At 34.5% G+C, this 16,910-nt stretch overlaps 1 protein-coding gene across 1 annotated transcript; it reads left to right on the top strand.

The window, feature by feature from the left end:
- The first annotated feature begins 4,715 nt into the window (after positions 1-4,715).
- On the top strand, positions 4,716-15,767 carry LOC137727928 (myosin-16-like). The gene is made up of 28 exons (XM_068466795.1): positions 4,716-4,858; positions 4,975-5,021; positions 5,477-5,605; positions 6,370-6,537; positions 6,652-6,797; positions 6,881-7,037; positions 7,231-7,289; positions 7,566-7,725; positions 7,806-7,955; positions 8,056-8,192; positions 8,280-8,426; positions 8,534-8,635; positions 8,975-9,032; positions 9,115-9,216; positions 9,594-9,631; positions 10,426-10,552; positions 10,645-10,815; positions 10,991-11,122; positions 11,195-11,304; positions 11,436-11,496; positions 11,923-12,100; positions 12,367-12,566; positions 12,754-12,819; positions 13,328-13,387; positions 13,653-13,868; positions 13,993-14,132; positions 14,550-14,806; positions 15,354-15,767. Exons 2-28 carry the CDS (start codon positions 5,019-5,021, stop codon positions 15,395-15,397), a joined length of 3,318 nt encoding a protein of 1,105 aa, XP_068322896.1. The 5' UTR covers positions 4,716-4,858; positions 4,975-5,018; the 3' UTR covers positions 15,398-15,767.
- The last annotated feature ends 1,143 nt before the right edge of the window (positions 15,768-16,910 follow it).

The following is a 16,910-nucleotide window of genomic DNA, read 5'->3' as shown; positions in this document are numbered from 1 at the left end:
CGCATATAAAATTCACCTTGGATGTGCTTGTTTTGATGTTAAAAAAAATCCGTTGTTGATACATGCACAACGACTGCAGATACAACGCAAGAAAGATGCAGAGGTCCAATAGTCATGGTACTTGACCCCAAACGTCCGATCTCAGCTAATCTACAAGAAAGGTAATAATCTTTTCTGATTTCCCTTCACTGATGTGAGCTCGGCATACATTAAATCTGCCCATATATGAATGTTAACTCCTTGTTTCTGGTTGTGAGCAGAACAATGCCTGATCTGGCGTCCGCAAGGGATATGACAAAGAGTGGCTTGGTTAAATCACAGTTCCAAGCAAACAAAAGGTAAGAAAACTTGTTTGTACATGCTGTAGGTTTGATCTTCAAAAATATGGCTATGTATCACGGCATGTCTCATATTTCTGCATTGTCTGTGTAGGACACCACGACCTAAGGTATATCCGAGAAAAGGAAATGTTGAAGTTGCAGATCCAAAGGCAAACAAATTATCAACTGACACATCTTCGGATCTGAAAGGTGTACACTCATCTGTGCTGAGATTTTGCTGGATCTGCAGCGTGTGTGAACGGATATGGAATGCATGTATCATTTGAAGATACATGTGGACCATTTGGAACTTGCCCTGCCTTGAGAACAAAAGAAAAATCCACCTCCAAACTGAATAAATGACATGTTTTTTATTTTTTTTTCCCGAATGCATTAGTGATAGATCCGCTAAAAACAATCGTGTTTCCTCAATAACTCATGAAGCTGTTTACTTGTGCTAGGAAACTTTTTATTTTTTTATTATTAATAGTTTGTGGTATCCCTTATGAGTAACAGTATAGTTGTTATTTTATTTATTGAATTATTAGGTGGTGTCGTTAGGACTGACAATATAATTGTTTATTTTATTTATAGGAAACTTCATTCTAATCCTTGGCAAAGATGGCTTTTAGACCAAAACCATGAGTAAAATCAAAATATAATTGTAGTCCCTTGATACATTAATAACCTCATTTATTAATTACATTTGCATTTTTTAATTCTTCTCTTTTTCTTCCTAATTTTAATGTATTAATTTTATTTTATTATAGTTTTCATTTTCATTTCATTTATTGTAATATGGTTTGTTGTAAACATTTAGTAAACTAATTTTTGTTATACAATATATTTCAATGTACTTTGTCTTTTTCATTTAGGTACATTAAATTCATTATAATACATTTCGGTGCATACATTTAGGTACTAACATTTCGGTGCATATATTTCGGTACACACATTTAGATACATTAATTTAATATAATACATTTTGGTGCATATATTTCAGTACATACATTTTGGTGCTAACATTTAAATACATTAGTTCAATATAATACATTTTGGTACATACATTTAGGTACATTATTGAGTCTTTCAAGTTTGAAGAATGTTAAATAAAATTAATAAATTAAAAAAAAACTTTTTTTGGTCAAAAAATAAATTAAAATTTGTATATTAATAAATTTAAATATTTAATGGGAGGTATTAAATAAAATGTACATTAATTATTTTGAATTAAGGACACATCAAGGGACCATAATCAATATATAATCTAGTACCAGGTTTATTTTAAATTTCAATAAAAAAACCCCTTTTATTTATTAAATAGTTAGGTGGTGTCGGTTAGGACTGACACTACTATCCTTTTTTAATGTTGCCTATATCCGACGTGAGTTTTAATGTCACTTTTACCTGACACACTATCCTTTATTTTATTTTATATTGCTTTCCTTTTTCGTGGCCGATTAAGGGGACTAACTGACATCAAAAGCCTTTTCGTGACGCTGGTAATGGTGTCGGTTTTGTTATCCGATATTACAATAGTTTATGTCGGATTTTTACCTATTATCCGACAGAAATTATGTTTTCTTGTCGGTTTTTGGACCACCAGTTATAGGTAATTTTGTAGTAGTGTTATGATCGCCTAATGAAAAATAACAAACTAAACTATTTGGTCTAGGGTGATTTTTCTCTTTTGTTATTTACTATTTTTTAAATTAAGGTAATCTATCATAACTACAGACTACCATTCTCTAAAGTTATCGCTAATGGTTCTTAAAAACTCTCTTTATTCTCTCAATGACTATAAAGTATGATCAGTGCTCTTTTTGCTGTTAATACCTTATGCTGCACTTCTTTATCCTTATTGGTAAAAGTAGGGTGTTCAATATAACTAAGATAAAACATTTACTTCTTCATGTTTTTATTAAAATTTTTTTTATAAATATATGCTAATCTTCTCTTCATGCTAATTATAATAGGATGTCTATGACAACAAATTCCTGATGGTTGTGGTTGACAAAGTCTACAAAGACAATAATATACAATGTTCATTCAAAATAACACAAGTGTGTATTATTAGTTGTGTTGATGACTTATATTATCAAGATACTTTACTGTAATATTATTTAAATATTAAACTTGGCTCTGATATCAAGTTCGGAGTAAGGCCTAGTTAAATAGTCAGATGACCATTGTAACAACTAGACATAATACCTTGTATATAGAACTCGATATGTTTCAACATGATGACTACTTACAATGCTATAAGACCACAAAAACTAAACTCATAGGTATCTTGGTTAATGTCCAAATATTTGTATGACAAACATTCAACTATAAAATAGTTCTCGAACAAAATATGATCATCAGTTTAGCAAGATAATAATATACCTACAATAATGTTTTCTTGTTTTGGATTAGAAGTCTATTTAAACAAATATACTAAAAGAAGGAAAGGAAAGGAAACGTACTTAAGACTGAAGAAACTACTTGAATATGTACACTTACTCTTTTATTGATTTATAAAAATTTACAAAGGATGCTAGAAAACTATGGAAAGTTGGTTCTGTGTAGAGGTTTGTGTTCGTCTGTTTAGAGGTTTGTGTTTAGGGATTGTGTGTGCATGAAGGAGAACCCTTTCATATACACAAGTATGACGTTACAAAGATCTTTTCAAAAAGATGTAATATTATATAGAAAACATTTTCATTTTCTATGACCATGTCATTGTTTTTGAAAACATGGATTGTTTCTGAAAGTGAAATTGGAATCTTTTGCTTTTATGCTGTTTTGGACTCCTCCATGATTTTGCTTGTCTTCTTTGAATGATGTGGGTGGAAGTACCGCTTTGCCTATTCTGGAAAATTTGAAAGTTTTATGTCATGATGATTAAACATGAAGTATTTTAGTGTTTTTCATTAGTTTCTACTTAAAATAAAAGGAAAACTAATGAAAAGTCCAAAAAATTTTAGTTTTAATGAAAAATGACAAATAAAGGTGTTGTGAATAGTACAAGGAAAAGGTAAAAATGTGGGTTTTCGTTAAAAGTGAACAATACCGGAGGTGTTTTGTTAAAAGTGAACAGTACCGGGAGTGTTTCGTTAAAACTCTCTAAAATAAAAGGCATCTTATGCTACTCAAACAATTTGCACATACAAAACATATCTCACTATTATATGCCCCACACATTGTTCTAAAAGTTCTCGCCTAGGCGTTAGGCGGCTGGTCACCGCCTTGATTAATGCCTAGACGTTTGGAAATTAAGAAAGACCTAAACTTGCTGAGGCATCTACCTAGCCCGCCCAGGCACCCGCGTAGGTTGTGACTCACTTAGACATAAAATAGATAACTTTCATTTTGCATTTTATTTTTTTAATAAACTGTAAGAGACTTGTTGAATACTTAAATGAACACACATTATATGCTTGTTCCCCACGTTTTCATTATGTTCCAATACTTCATAATATATATGTCACTTTATTTTGTAGTTTATGATGAAATTATATATTTTAAGTATAAACAGATACTTATTTACACGAAATATAATAAATTTACTTAAATCCGCTTAAGTGCTAGGTCCCACCCTGCCGCCCAACTAGCACATAACGTATTTTAGAACCTTGGCTCCACATAGTTCAACCTCATGGCTCACTCACGGTATATTATAAAATGATTACTTGACAAACAAGGTACGCAAACTAGAATACTGTAGTAAAACAATTACTATTCTATTATAAAGGACGTTTAACCAACTGAAAAGATAACATTCACGAGGCGGCTGGTTTGGTATTATTGTGCTTTGAAAAAAAAACTGTTTCTGCTATGCCGTGAGAATAAGCAACTGTGAAATAAAGTAGCAGAGTGTTTGGTAAACTTTTTTGTAAAAGTGCTTTTGAAAAAAAAAACAGTATTATAGTATTTGATAAACTTTTATGTAAAACAGATGTGAAAAAGCTGGTTTTTGAAAGCTGGGTTTTGCAGTTTTGTGTTTTTCGCTTTTTTTCACCCAAAACTGTAAAAAAAAAAACTGAAACTGAATGTTTACCAAACATAAAAAAGCTCCCAGCTTTTTTTATAACCATTCTTTTCAGAATCACCTCAATACCAAACTAAGGCTTAAACTTTACAAGCTAGAGAAGTGTAGTAAAAACACTGCAAGAAGAAGTTGCATCACATTATGATGATTTTGCAGTCGGCAAAAAAATATTCTTATTAGTCACCTGCGACAGCGACAAACGTTAAGAATTCTCATTTTCTTGGTCAAGAGCACAAACCAACATGAACAATAAGAAAATCCATTTTCCAAGCCGCTGGACCCATTCTTTGGGCCCAATAAAATACCAACGAATTACTTTAGAAAAATATTTTAACAGTCGTCTCTTTCCTGTGAAGAAAGAGTGAGAGTAAGGCGCGAAGAGAGTGAAAGAGAGCCACAAGAATGGCGAATTGTGGGGCGTGCGAAGACTGCCACTTCCACAAACCAAACGACACGAACAACGCAATCCCAAACCAACGAGGAACAAAAAGAAGAAAAGCAAAGAGTAAGCAACTTCTGCAAGTTTTTTCGTTTCCTTCCACTCTAAAAATCTACCATTATTTTTATGAGAAATGGAAATTAAAATCGCTGAAATCTTTGTGGGTTTTGATTCTTGTGCAGAAGGGTATCTCCGTTTCTGGGTTTCTCGTTGAGAATCGATTGGAATGGTGTGTCAAATTTCGAAACTTTGCTTTACATTTCTGGTTTCTATTTGTGATCTTCCCATGAAAATGTAGTATGATGATGAATGCTGCTCCTTTAGTGTGTAGGTTAAGGAAAACTATTGTGCTTTTTCCGAAAAGACGATATTTTAAAGTACTCTAAACTACTGGAGGTGGATTCAAACTTGGGTGCTTAGGGATATCGTTGTAATCTTTTTAGATTGAAAACACAGTGGATAAAATGAGATCCCATAAGTTTCTTTTTTTCCGTGGTCGGTGATCTGATGAGCTTATTACCTACTGAACATGTAAACTGACTATTGTGGATTGTGGTATATATTGTCCAAACAAAAATGTGAAAAAGGAGATGTATTTTACTTGCATTCCAGATTTTAACTGCTTACTGAAAGGGAAAAGAAAGCATTGAACTGATTAAGTGGTAAAACCTTTAACTGCTGCAGGCCAAGCCAGTGACCATTGTTGTTGGTTCTCATGTTTGGGTTGAAAAACCAGAATCAGTTTGGATTGACGGTGAAGTACTAAATATTAAGGGTGATGACGCTGAGATTCAAACTAGTGATGGGAATAAGGTAATGCAGTTGTTATTGTTTTCTTTCTGCCACAAGAGTTGTTATTATTTTAAGTCTGAAGCTTTTGGTCTTATTCATTTGTCTTTAAATCCAACATTTTTCTAATTTATTATTTGCTAGTTTCAGTTTTAAGGATTTTGGGGCTTTGATCTTCGTTGGTATTTATATGATTTTGTACATGTTGGGTTCATTACGCAAAGAAGTAGCAGTTGTGGTGTGATATTTCTTTATTTTTTGTGTTTTTGGCTAACCAAAGAGATAGTTAAGAACTGGATTTCAAGCACGATAAGATTTTCTCTCCATTTATAGACATTGGTATTTTAGTGCTTGTTAACACAGCTTTGGCCAGCAGTTTTCTGCATCGTTCTAGCTTCTGCTTAGAAATACTAAGATGTTATTTAAGAAGAGATCAAATCTGCTGTTATCTTTTTTGTGTTGGATGGTTCTTTTTCTGCATGGTCTATATCATTGTGGTTTGTCCCTTCCCTATCATTTTTCCTTCTCCTCTTCTTCTTCTGCAAGATTTATTATGTTCTCCTGAAAGACTTCATAGACATATAATTTTTATAATTTTGAGTTTCTTGCAAGCAATTTATGCAGATCCGTTATCATTTTGGGACTTACTGAAAGTCTCTTCTTATTAGAAGCTTCTGTTTGATATTTCCATCTTAGTTTCCTTATGTAAAAATGACTCCTTGAGTCATGTGCCAAAATGTCACTTCATATGCAGCTTTACTGAAACACCAATTTGTTTATTTGTTCAGTCGACCTACTTTCATTTTGTCCAGGTTGTAGCAAAGCTGTCAAAAATATACCCAAAAGATACAGAAACTCCTCCTGATGGACTTGATGACATGACTAAGCTAGCATACTTGCATGAACCTGGAGTGCTTCACAATTTGGCAACTAGATATGAGATAAATGAAATTTATGTAAGATTTTTCTCATCTTCTGTTTTGAGTAAAATAATGTACACCCTGGTGAAGAAAGTGATTAATCACTGCAGCTATGGGCGTCTCTGTTATAATACTTTGACATCATGGCAGACTTACACTGGAAACATTCTCATCGCCATCAATCCATTCCAAAGTCTCTCACATCTGTATGATGCTCATATGATGGAACGGTATAATGGAGTGCCATTTGGAGAACTGAGCCCTCATGTTTTTGCAATAGCAGATGCTGCATACAGGTGAACTGTGTTTCTTTTGCTTGCTACTCTTTATCTTTAAATGATGATGCAGTTATTTAATTGAATTTCCTGAATGTGATCAGGGAAATGATTACTGAGGGAAAAGGCAACTCGATTCTGGTTAGTGGGGAAAGTGGAGCTGGTAAGACTGAAACAACTAAAATGCTTATGCGCTACCTTGCCTATTTGGGTGGTAATGCTGCAGCTGAAGGGCGGAGTGTTGAACAGAAAGTTTTAGAAGTAAGCTGTTTAGCTTGAACTGTATTTCAGCATCTAACTGTTTTAGTCAGTCTAGTGAGATCTGAACCCTTGCATAACCATTCATTCCCATCACTAAGAAAATGATATTCAGTGCCAATATTTTATTAATATTTTTTCTCAACTGGGTTGTACCATTCTAATTTTTGTTGTTGTTGTAACTTACATGGTACAGTCAAATCCAGTTCTTGAAGCATTTGGCAATGCTAAGACTGTTAGAAATAACAATTCCAGGTGAGAAATTGTTAAATGCTTTGAGATTTTGTGTTGTTTCTGCTGTTGTTAGGTTTGTAGGCTCAGCATGTCTTTGGATATGCTTTCACGTCTTATATTTCACGGGCATTCAGTGTATATTAAAATCAGGAGTAGAAAACAATATGGGTTTGCATGTGCACCTAAAAACCAGGGTTGCAGTTCTTTGTGATGAGATTCCTGGTGGAAAAAAAAAAAATACATTGAAACTTTCGTAGTCCTTTCCTAACCTTTTTTCTCTTGAATATATTGGTGAAGCCGCTTTGGGAAATTTGTCGAGATTCAATTTGATAAACGTGGTAGAATATCAGGGGCAGCCATTAGAACATATCTCTTAGAGAGATCTCGTGTTTGCCAGATTTCGGATTCAGAGCGTAACTATCACTGTTTTTATCTCCTTTGTGCTGCTCCACCTCAGGTAGATAGCTTAATTTTCTACTTTAGTGCATATCTATGATATTTTCAAAAATTTCCTGTTAACAGATTTAATCTCATCAGGAAACAGAGAAATATAAGTTGGGAGAACCTAAATTATATCACTATCTGAATCAATCAAATTGCTATGAACTTGATGGAATAAGTGATCAACATGATTATCTCGCCACTCGGAGAGGCATGGATGTTGTTGGAATAAATGCAGTAGAACAGGTATTTTTTATTTTATTTTATTTGAATGTGATATTTGTTTACTGCTAAGTTAAGTATCATTATACCGAAAATCTGGGAATAATTTTGTCTCATCTCTCAGGAGGCTATTTTCAGAGTTGTAGCTGCAATTCTTCACCTTGGTAATATAGATTTTGCCAATGGGGAAGATAATGACTCATCTGTTCTGAAAAATGATGAATCCCTTTTTCATCTTCAAATGACAGCAGAACTTCTCATGTGTGACTCAAGCTTTGCTATAGACATAATTCATACTTTTCTCTTTCAATCACAGTGCAGTTTTGATCTGTCTAATTCATATTTCAGGTGTAATCCTCGGGCATTGGAAGATGCACTGTGTAAGCGTGTAATGGTTACTCCAGAAGAAATTATTAAAAGAAGTCTTGATCCCCTTGGCGCAACAGTTAGCAGGGATGGATTGGCCAAAACTATATATTCTCGTTTGTTTGACTGGTAACATTCTATCTTCTGAATCATTTTCACTCAAATGCTTACCGTGGAAATGTAGCATCTAACAATATTGGTTTTTTCGATTTATTTATTTTCCTTTATATCTTCAGGTTGGTGGATAAGATCAATTTCTCAATCGGACAAGACCCTAGCTCAAAATGTCTGATTGGGGTTCTTGATATATATGGTTTTGAAAGCTTCAAAACTAACAGGTAATGATTGACTACAAAAATGTGGTATGCATAGATATATTTGGGCTGGAATCTGCGTGATTAAGTTCTGTGCATGTAACAAATACAAAACGACATTGTAATCTATACTAGACTATTAGTACACGTAAGGAGACCTATCACTACCTACCATCGGGTGACTTGAACTTCTGACCTGCACTAAGGTACTTGGGAAATCGTCTGTATTGCTGAATCCAAATTCACTCAGTTATAGATAATAATAAACGAGGATATGAAATTGAGCTAGAACTATGAAATTAAATTTAGCTAGAATCTCACTGAGTATTTTCAGTCCTAACTTATTATGTTTCATTAATGCAGTTTTGAGCAGTTCTGTATTAATTACACTAATGAAAAGCTGCAACAACATTTCAACAAGGTACGAGGTTAGTCATACTTGAAAACTTCAGTTTTAAGGAAATTTTTTTAATGTATCATCTAAGTGTTATGATTTGATTCAGCATGTATTCAAGACGGAACAAGAGGAATACACTAAAGAGGAAATCGATTGGAGCTACATAGAATTTGTGGATAATAAAGATGTTCTGGATCTCATTGAACAGGTCTTCTTTTTATTCTCTCTCCCTCTCTCTCTCTCTCTCTCTCTCTCTCTCTCTCTCTCTCTCAAAGTTGTATAAGCCTTTATTCTAAAAACAGAGACTTGTCCCTTTCCCATTGATGCATCATTCATGATATTAGAGTGTATAATTACAAACGGCCATGTCTATGGGGCTTCATGTTTGTTGTTGCAACCTTTATTTTGGACCCCAGCATGTCTTTTCATTCCGTGCTAATAATTGTTAAAATTCTGCATGTGTTTCTGAATGGTATATTCGGCCTTATTTTAGTGTATTTCTGATTTGTTCATCCAGCAGTTAAATTATGTAGTATACTGAATTAGCTGCCATACACTCATCACTAATTGATTTTGTTTCTGCAGAAGAAAGGTGGGATTATTGCTCTACTTGATGAAGCTTGGTATGAACATCTCTTATTCTTGACTGCAGTTACATGCACACACACACTTGCACATATACAAAGTGGTTCTTGCTCAGATACTTCATATTAGGTGAAGTTAAGATAGAAAATATCCACGTTCTTCACTGAAATTGCACGCACATGTGGACAGAGATTCCTGCTCGGATACTTCGTATTAGGTGAATAGTACATCTCCAGCTTTTTATGAAATCATGACACTCTTCTTATTTTCATGCCCAAAAGAAAAGAAACTGCCTTTATATAGTATGGTTTGTTCTCTTATTGGAACTTCGTAAGATTTATTTTATTAGGTAGTATGTTCGAAGACCCTATGTACACATGTGTGTGCACACTGGCATGTAAATGGAGAGAGAGAGAGAGAGAGAGAGAGAGAGAGAGAGGTAGTATGTTCGAAGACCCTATGTAGTATGTACACATATGTGCATGTACACAGAGAGAGAGAGAGAGGTCTTAAATCACTTGGATGCAATTTATGACATTCATCTTTTTGAAGACCCTATGTAGTATGTATACATACGTGCATGTACAGAGAGAGAGAGAGAGAGAGAGAGAGAGATGCAATTTATCACATTCATCTTTTCCGATCCCACCATTAGATTAGATGTTCTACCCTGCTTTTCATGCATGCCAAGTTTAAATCAATCAGATACTGGTTGCATCTAATCCTTTGACTCCATTGTTCTTTTATCAAACATTATTGTAAAACTTAAGTTTTCAATAGTTCATTTAAATTTCTACTCACATTTTTCTTGGATAACATTGTCGCATTGCAGTATGTTTCCAAAATCAACTCATGAAACATTTTCAACGAAGCTGTATCAGACATTCAAAGATCACAAACGCTTCATCAAGCCAAAACTGACCCGCTCAGATTTCACCATTGTTCATTATGCAGGAGAAGTGAGCTTGGTTCCTGTGTTTTGCACTGAAATCTATCTTTTGTAATGTGGTTTCCACTGAACTTTGTTAACTTTCTGCACTTCTTTTTTCAGGTACAATATCAGTCTGATCAATTCCTAGACAAAAATAAAGACTATATTGTTCCTGAACATCGAGACTTGTTGAGTGCTTCAACATGTTCTTTTGTAGCAGGCCTTTTCCCTCCACTTACTGAGGAGGCAACCAAATCTTCCAAGTTCTCATCCATCAGTTCTCGTTTTAAGGTATCTTCTATTGAGGCCATCTGCCTACAATTGTGGTCTCAGAAAGAATGAATATTGGTGTTTTGGATTGTACTTTAGAAAATACTGGAAAAGCAATTACTCATGTTTTTCCAGGTGTCATGAGATGATTTAATTCATAAAGGTGAAACCTAATTTCTTGACCTTATTGATGCAGCTACAACTCCAACAATTGATGGAAATACTAAATTTTACAGAACCCCATTACATAAGATGTATAAAGCCGAATAGTGTCTTAAAGCCTGCTATATTTGAGAATGTTAATGTCTTGCAACAGCTACGTTCTGGTGTAAGTATAACGTGAATTGTGTGTTATGACTTATTATGAATTGGTGGCATTAAAACTTCGTCATCTGCGTAGGGTGTTTTAGAGGCTGTGCGAATAAAATGTGCTGGATACCCTACTTACAGGAGTTTTGCTGAATTTTTAACTCGATTTCGTGTCCTGGCCCCGGAAGTTTTAAAAATGGAGTAAGTTTCAACTTATGCATCCATTTTTTTTTTTTCACATTTTCGTCTTCAATCTCATTGCTATCTTTTCTGGTTTTTCAATGGCGTTTTGGTTATGTTCCCACTTCTGAACTCAATGCCTATATGATCAGTTGTCCTGAAAATGAAGCCAGCGAAAAGATTCTGGTGAAGATGGGGCTTAAAGATTATCAGGTAATAAGAGCATTAGTGCTTATCAATCTCTCTTACATTGACAATCACATGACAAGATTCACAACAGAAGATTATGGAACTCCAGATATACTTGGCTTTGCCTTGGTGTTTCAACAGAATTATCATATACTAAGGAAGCTCCGAACCTATGACGATTGTTAATTGGATTAGCTATGATGCATAACCCAATTGAAATAACTGAAAACAGAGTGAAGAGGGAATAAGGAGGGGAGGAAAGAAAATAGGAAGACCAATAGAAATTCAAGGCCCAAAATTGTTCTGTAAATAATGAATTTTCCCCTAAAGAGTTTACCCATGGCTTATTTATAGAGGCAGTGTGAAATACCTTAAAATCAAAGATTACGTTTACTTGCAAGATATCTTTATATATTCAATTAAGCTTTATCTATTTATTTGTTTACTCAGATGGGGAAAACAAAGGTTTTCCTAAGAGCTGGTCAGATGGCTGAGCTAGATGCAAAGAGAATACTCTTACTCGGTGACTCAGCTAAGGTGATTCAAACCCGGGGCAGAACTTGTATTACTCGTAAGAAGTATGTTTCTACACTGGAGGCTTCTATTTGCGTACAATCATTTTGTAAAGGTGAGTGCATAAAAAGAAGAGGTAGCCATTTTCTTGAGATGTTCCTTTTTTTTTTCTTTTTTCATGCAAAATCCTTAAAATTTTAAGTTTTACTGAATGTATTTTGATGGATTTGATCCTCCTCATTCATTTATGTAGATTTCCGTTACCCTAGCAGTTAGTGCGCTTATCAGCTATATATACTAAATACCTTTGCAATTACCTGCATATACTTGCTAGTTTTATATAATACAATATTTCACAAGTATTTCGTTGTTATGATTCAGGAGAACTGGCTCGCAAGTTATTGAAGCTCAAGAAGCGGGAGATTTCTGCAGTTAAAATTCAGAAGACTGCCCGTAAACGCCTGGCGAGAAAAGATTATCTCAGAATAAAGTTCTCTTCGACTATCTTACAGGCAGGCGTGCTGGCAATGGCTGCCCGTGATGAATTTAGATATAGGGTTAATGCGGCAATTATTATTCAGGTGATTATCCAGCTTCCTCCGTTGCTAACTTTCTATATACAATATACAGAGGTGCTTTTCACTTTTTCAAAGAATTTGTCTTAATGCCTTGCTTGGAAGACTTTCTACATGCAATGTACAGAGTTTCTATATAAAATATACATAGTTTGAGAAAAGGCTCTCATCTTGGTCCTCCCTTGTCTTACAGACAGGTTTACGGGCAATGGCTGCTCGTGAAGATTTTAGATGTAAAGTTAATGCGGCAGTTATTCAGGTGACCTAGTTTCTTGTTTCTCTATATTACATATTTGGTTGCTTTTCACATTCCCAAAGGATTTGTGAAACATGTGGAGAAAACCTCAAAATTAAATTCTCCTCAATTGTCTAAAGAGAGGTTTACGGACAATGGCTGCTTGTAATGATTTTATATGTAGAGCCCAATCTAAGCTGAAAGTTATTGTTCAGAACTTAAAGAAATATCAATAATGCAGCACCAAATTTATTTACTTCTAAGCTCTTACTAAGAAATCAATGCTTTGCATATGAATGATAAACATTATGCTAGGGTTACTGGGGCATCAAATATCTTCACTTTTAAATCTTGTAATGGAACTATCCTTTCTACATGATCAGAAGCATCATAAAAGATAATATCTTCACTTAAAATTCGTATTATGAACTCAATGTTTTACAGATGACTATTGTACTTTCTCCGAGTTCAGAATCTTCATGCTAGGCAGTCCCTTTTAAATTCTTTTACTGAATTATGCTAATTTGTGCAGACTGACTTGGAAGCAAAAGGAGAAGAAACAACAGAGTTGGAGTCTTCCGTGCAAGCTAGTGTGAGCAAAGTTGAAATGTATTTGTTGCTTTAATATCAGGTTGCACTGATAGAAATTAAGAAATATCAAAGAATATCCTGATCAACTTGTTGAAATCAATACATGGCACTCACAATAATGTGGCACAAAGTTTCTTTACTTCTCAATTCTCGTAATGAAATCTATTTGTTACAGACGAGTATTATACTTTGTATAAAGTCAGGAGCGTTATGTCAGGTAGTGCTTTTTTTTTACTTTTTACTAAACGTTTAAATAATTTTTGCAGACTGACTTGGAAAAAGAAAAGGTTAAAGAGGCAACAAATGCAGAGTCCCCCCTGCTTACTAATGTAAGCAGAGGTGTTGAAATAGATGTGTTGTCTAAAAGTCAGGTTGCACAGGTAGAAACTGAAGACGCATGCTCTATGACCAAAGATCTTTCAAGTCCTGATCAAAATGCTGAAAGAGTTAAAACTCTTACTGCAGAGGTTGAAAGTCTGAAGGTAATGATATCGAACTAATAGATGAGGGAATTAACATTAGGTTTATGTCAATTTTGTTACCATCTTTTACTGGCTTAGGAATTGCAGCATCTACAAATTGATACTCCTGTCTTTTTTCACATAGGCCATGTTGCAAGCAGAAAAACAAAGAGCCAATGAGTGTGAAAGGAGGTTTGTAGAAGCTCGGGTATCAAGTGAGGAAGGACGTAAAAAATTAGAGGAAACTGAAAGAATAGTTCATCAGCTTCAGGAATCTTTGAACAGGTAGTACAAATTATACTCTCTCTGTATTTCAGTTCTCATTCATTTTGTGTATGTGCTTGTCTAGTTTCTTCACCATAGAAAGGAATCAAATATAGTTTCTGTATGTTAGGACTATCAAATCCTATTTGTTGAAGCGTGTTATAGGTTTTTCTTTAAAAAATAATTCGATTCACAATCACTGTAATGAGATACCCAATCTAATTTCCTTTAAATCATTAATTAAGATTTCTTTTTCTTTGGCTACATGATGCATTAAGCTGGAAAGTACCAGAGACGGAGCGTTTCAGTGATGGGAATTTTGCTTCTTACTTGTTAAGATTCGTGCATATATGACAGCTTACGATCATTCTAATGGTGTTTGTAAAGCTGCTCATAAATTCATTTGACTAATACTAAATATAATCTAGTGTGTGTCAGGATGATATATTGCATGTCAAACCAAGTTTCGGAGCTGAAAACAATCTTATCTACCGCGTCCAAGTCAAGTTCAACAACTTCAGGACCTTTTGTTAGACATGAAGGGTTTGATAGCATTTCCAGTAACTCTGAATGTTCATCCGCCGACTCAGATTTCACTTTTCCAGCTCCAGCTACAAGTTCAGCTAACTTTTCCTCTCTCGGCCCCAATTCTATCCAGCTTATAGTTCAGGACGTTTCAGGCATAGAAGTTTCAGGTTAGCTCAGTTCTATGCATTTTAATTTTCTGGTCATGTAATTTTAATCCAGAACCACCATCAATTTTCTAAGTGAGTTTGCATTTGATCCCACTTTGTAAGTGATTTCACAAAAGACAATGGTCCTATATGATAAAAGGGCGACCCTAGGCCAACAAGGCTCCCTCCTTTGCGAGGGTCTGGGGGGAACGTGTATCGTACTCAGCCTTATCCTTGCTTTGCAAAGAGGTTGTTTCCACGACTCAAACCCTTGACCTTTTGGTCACAACGGTCATGTATCATACATAACATTTAATGTTTCTATGGTGATTTAATTCGCTAAAACTAAGCGCAATCTAGATCAGCTTGTTGCCGTCTTTTATTCAATTGAGAAAATAATTATTAGAATCTTCTCAAATTTTCTAAAAGATATCATGATTCAGCAGTCATTTCCTTGCACATCATTTTCTCACCTTGCAACTTGGATAAAATGGTTTATGTTTCTAACTTACGAGTTGTGTTTCATTGCTTTATGTTTTCTTTTTTCCCTCGATGATACATTTTGCAGGATCCGAAAGTGAGAAGGAGGGGGCTTTTGATGACTTCTTCTGACGGAGCTTGTTCTAATTATTTTTCTTCCTTCTTGCTTAGATTTGGGTCTCTCATTAAACGTCAGACTTCTGGCACTGTAAATAGATCGCCAGACTTGAACATATACGTCCCATATGCTTCATACAGGATCATAGACCGACAAGTTTCTCTCAGGAATATATAGATCAATTAGTCAGGTAGCATGTAGCAAAGGATCAAGTGTAGTAAACTTTAGAGTAGTACGTAGTCGGAGCTCATTCACTAACGTCCTTTGTGATTTCATTTCACGACGTTAGCGTGTGCATAAGAATCCTCCTCCAGTTTTACTGTTAACATTTCACTGTAATTGATTGTATCAGATAGCTTCAATGTGTTAATTTATCTCAACTCAGTATATATTTTGTGGTACTTTTCTTTACAAACAACTGCTTATGTGGAAAACATTTGTGTTGATTCAGATCAAGCCAATTTTCTCGTTTTCTCCTAATTTTTTTCAATGTAACTGTAACACCGCCACGTGGGCATAATCTTCCAAATTTCATGTTACAGTTGGATTCAATAATGTAGACCGAAATTCTGTTTGATGGTTTTCATCAGTGTTCAACGGTGAACTATCCCGAATATACCTATAAATTTTTCTGTATTTATGAGATTTTTCAGATTTGGGATGAGTAAAATCCCAAATCCTTTCATGCGTATGGGGGTGGCAACTTGTAATTTAAAGCGGTTTTGTGAACCATAGACTACGTATTTAAAATAATTTAAAGTACTTTCAAAGCACTAAAAGTGAATGACTACGTACTGGTTTGGTACTGATGTGCATTTATAAAAAATGGATATAAAAAAAAACTGGGCTAAAAAAGGTGTTTGACAAACACTTAAAACAACTTATTTTCACACTTTTAGGTGAAAAGAAGCTGAAAACGGGAAGCAGCAAAAATGAGCTTATTCTCACAGCATAGCAGAATCAGTTTTTTTCCAAAGCACAGCAATACCAAACCAACCCCGTTTTACATAAAAAAATTTGAAGTGTTTTTAGGTTCAAAAAAGCACATGAAGAAGTGTATGTCCAGAAGAATATGCATTTTTATTGAAACTTTCAATGTGCTTCTAATAAGTGCTTAAAATTGAAAGTTCTTTTGAGCATAAGTGCTTTTTAATTAAGTAGTTCCAAACGAGTCATAAATCTACCCCTAAAACATAAATTTTGCCACTTAATCTCTTGAAATCAACTTGCATCTCACTTTGCCCCTATTGCTAAAATACGTTAATAAACCCGTTAAAACTATTTATGTGGCACACATCTCAACAAACAAGTTGTTCTATTTGTACAACGTAAACAATTGCAACGGATTTATTAACAGGCTTTGGATGTAGAAGCCAAGTGAGACACACAAGTTTAGTCTCAATGGGTTAAGTGACAAAATATGAATTTCAAGGAATTAAGTTAAACGAGTTGAGTTTTAGGGAGGTGTTTCCGTAAACAAGCCATCTGTTTTAAACTATTTTAAATCTACATGGAGAGAAATCGAAT

The sequence above is a fragment of the Pyrus communis genome, chromosome 3 (genome assembly GCF_963583255.1).
Source record: "Pyrus communis chromosome 3, drPyrComm1.1, whole genome shotgun sequence".
Classification (NCBI taxonomy): Eukaryota; Viridiplantae; Streptophyta; class Magnoliopsida; order Rosales; family Rosaceae; genus Pyrus; species Pyrus communis.
The sequence above is the reverse complement of the archived record's forward strand: the minus strand, read 5'-3'. Positions and strand labels throughout refer to the sequence as shown.

Excerpts from the sequence above, each read along its gene's own strand:
- LOC137727928 (XM_068466795.1), top strand. Across the intron at positions 7,290-7,565 it reads GTTAGAAATAACAATTCCAG|CCGCTTTGGGAAATTTGTCG; the intron begins GTGAGAAATTGT and ends ATATTGGTGAAG. Across the intron at positions 8,427-8,533 it reads TATTCTCGTTTGTTTGACTG|GTTGGTGGATAAGATCAATT; the intron begins GTAACATTCTAT and ends TTATATCTTCAG.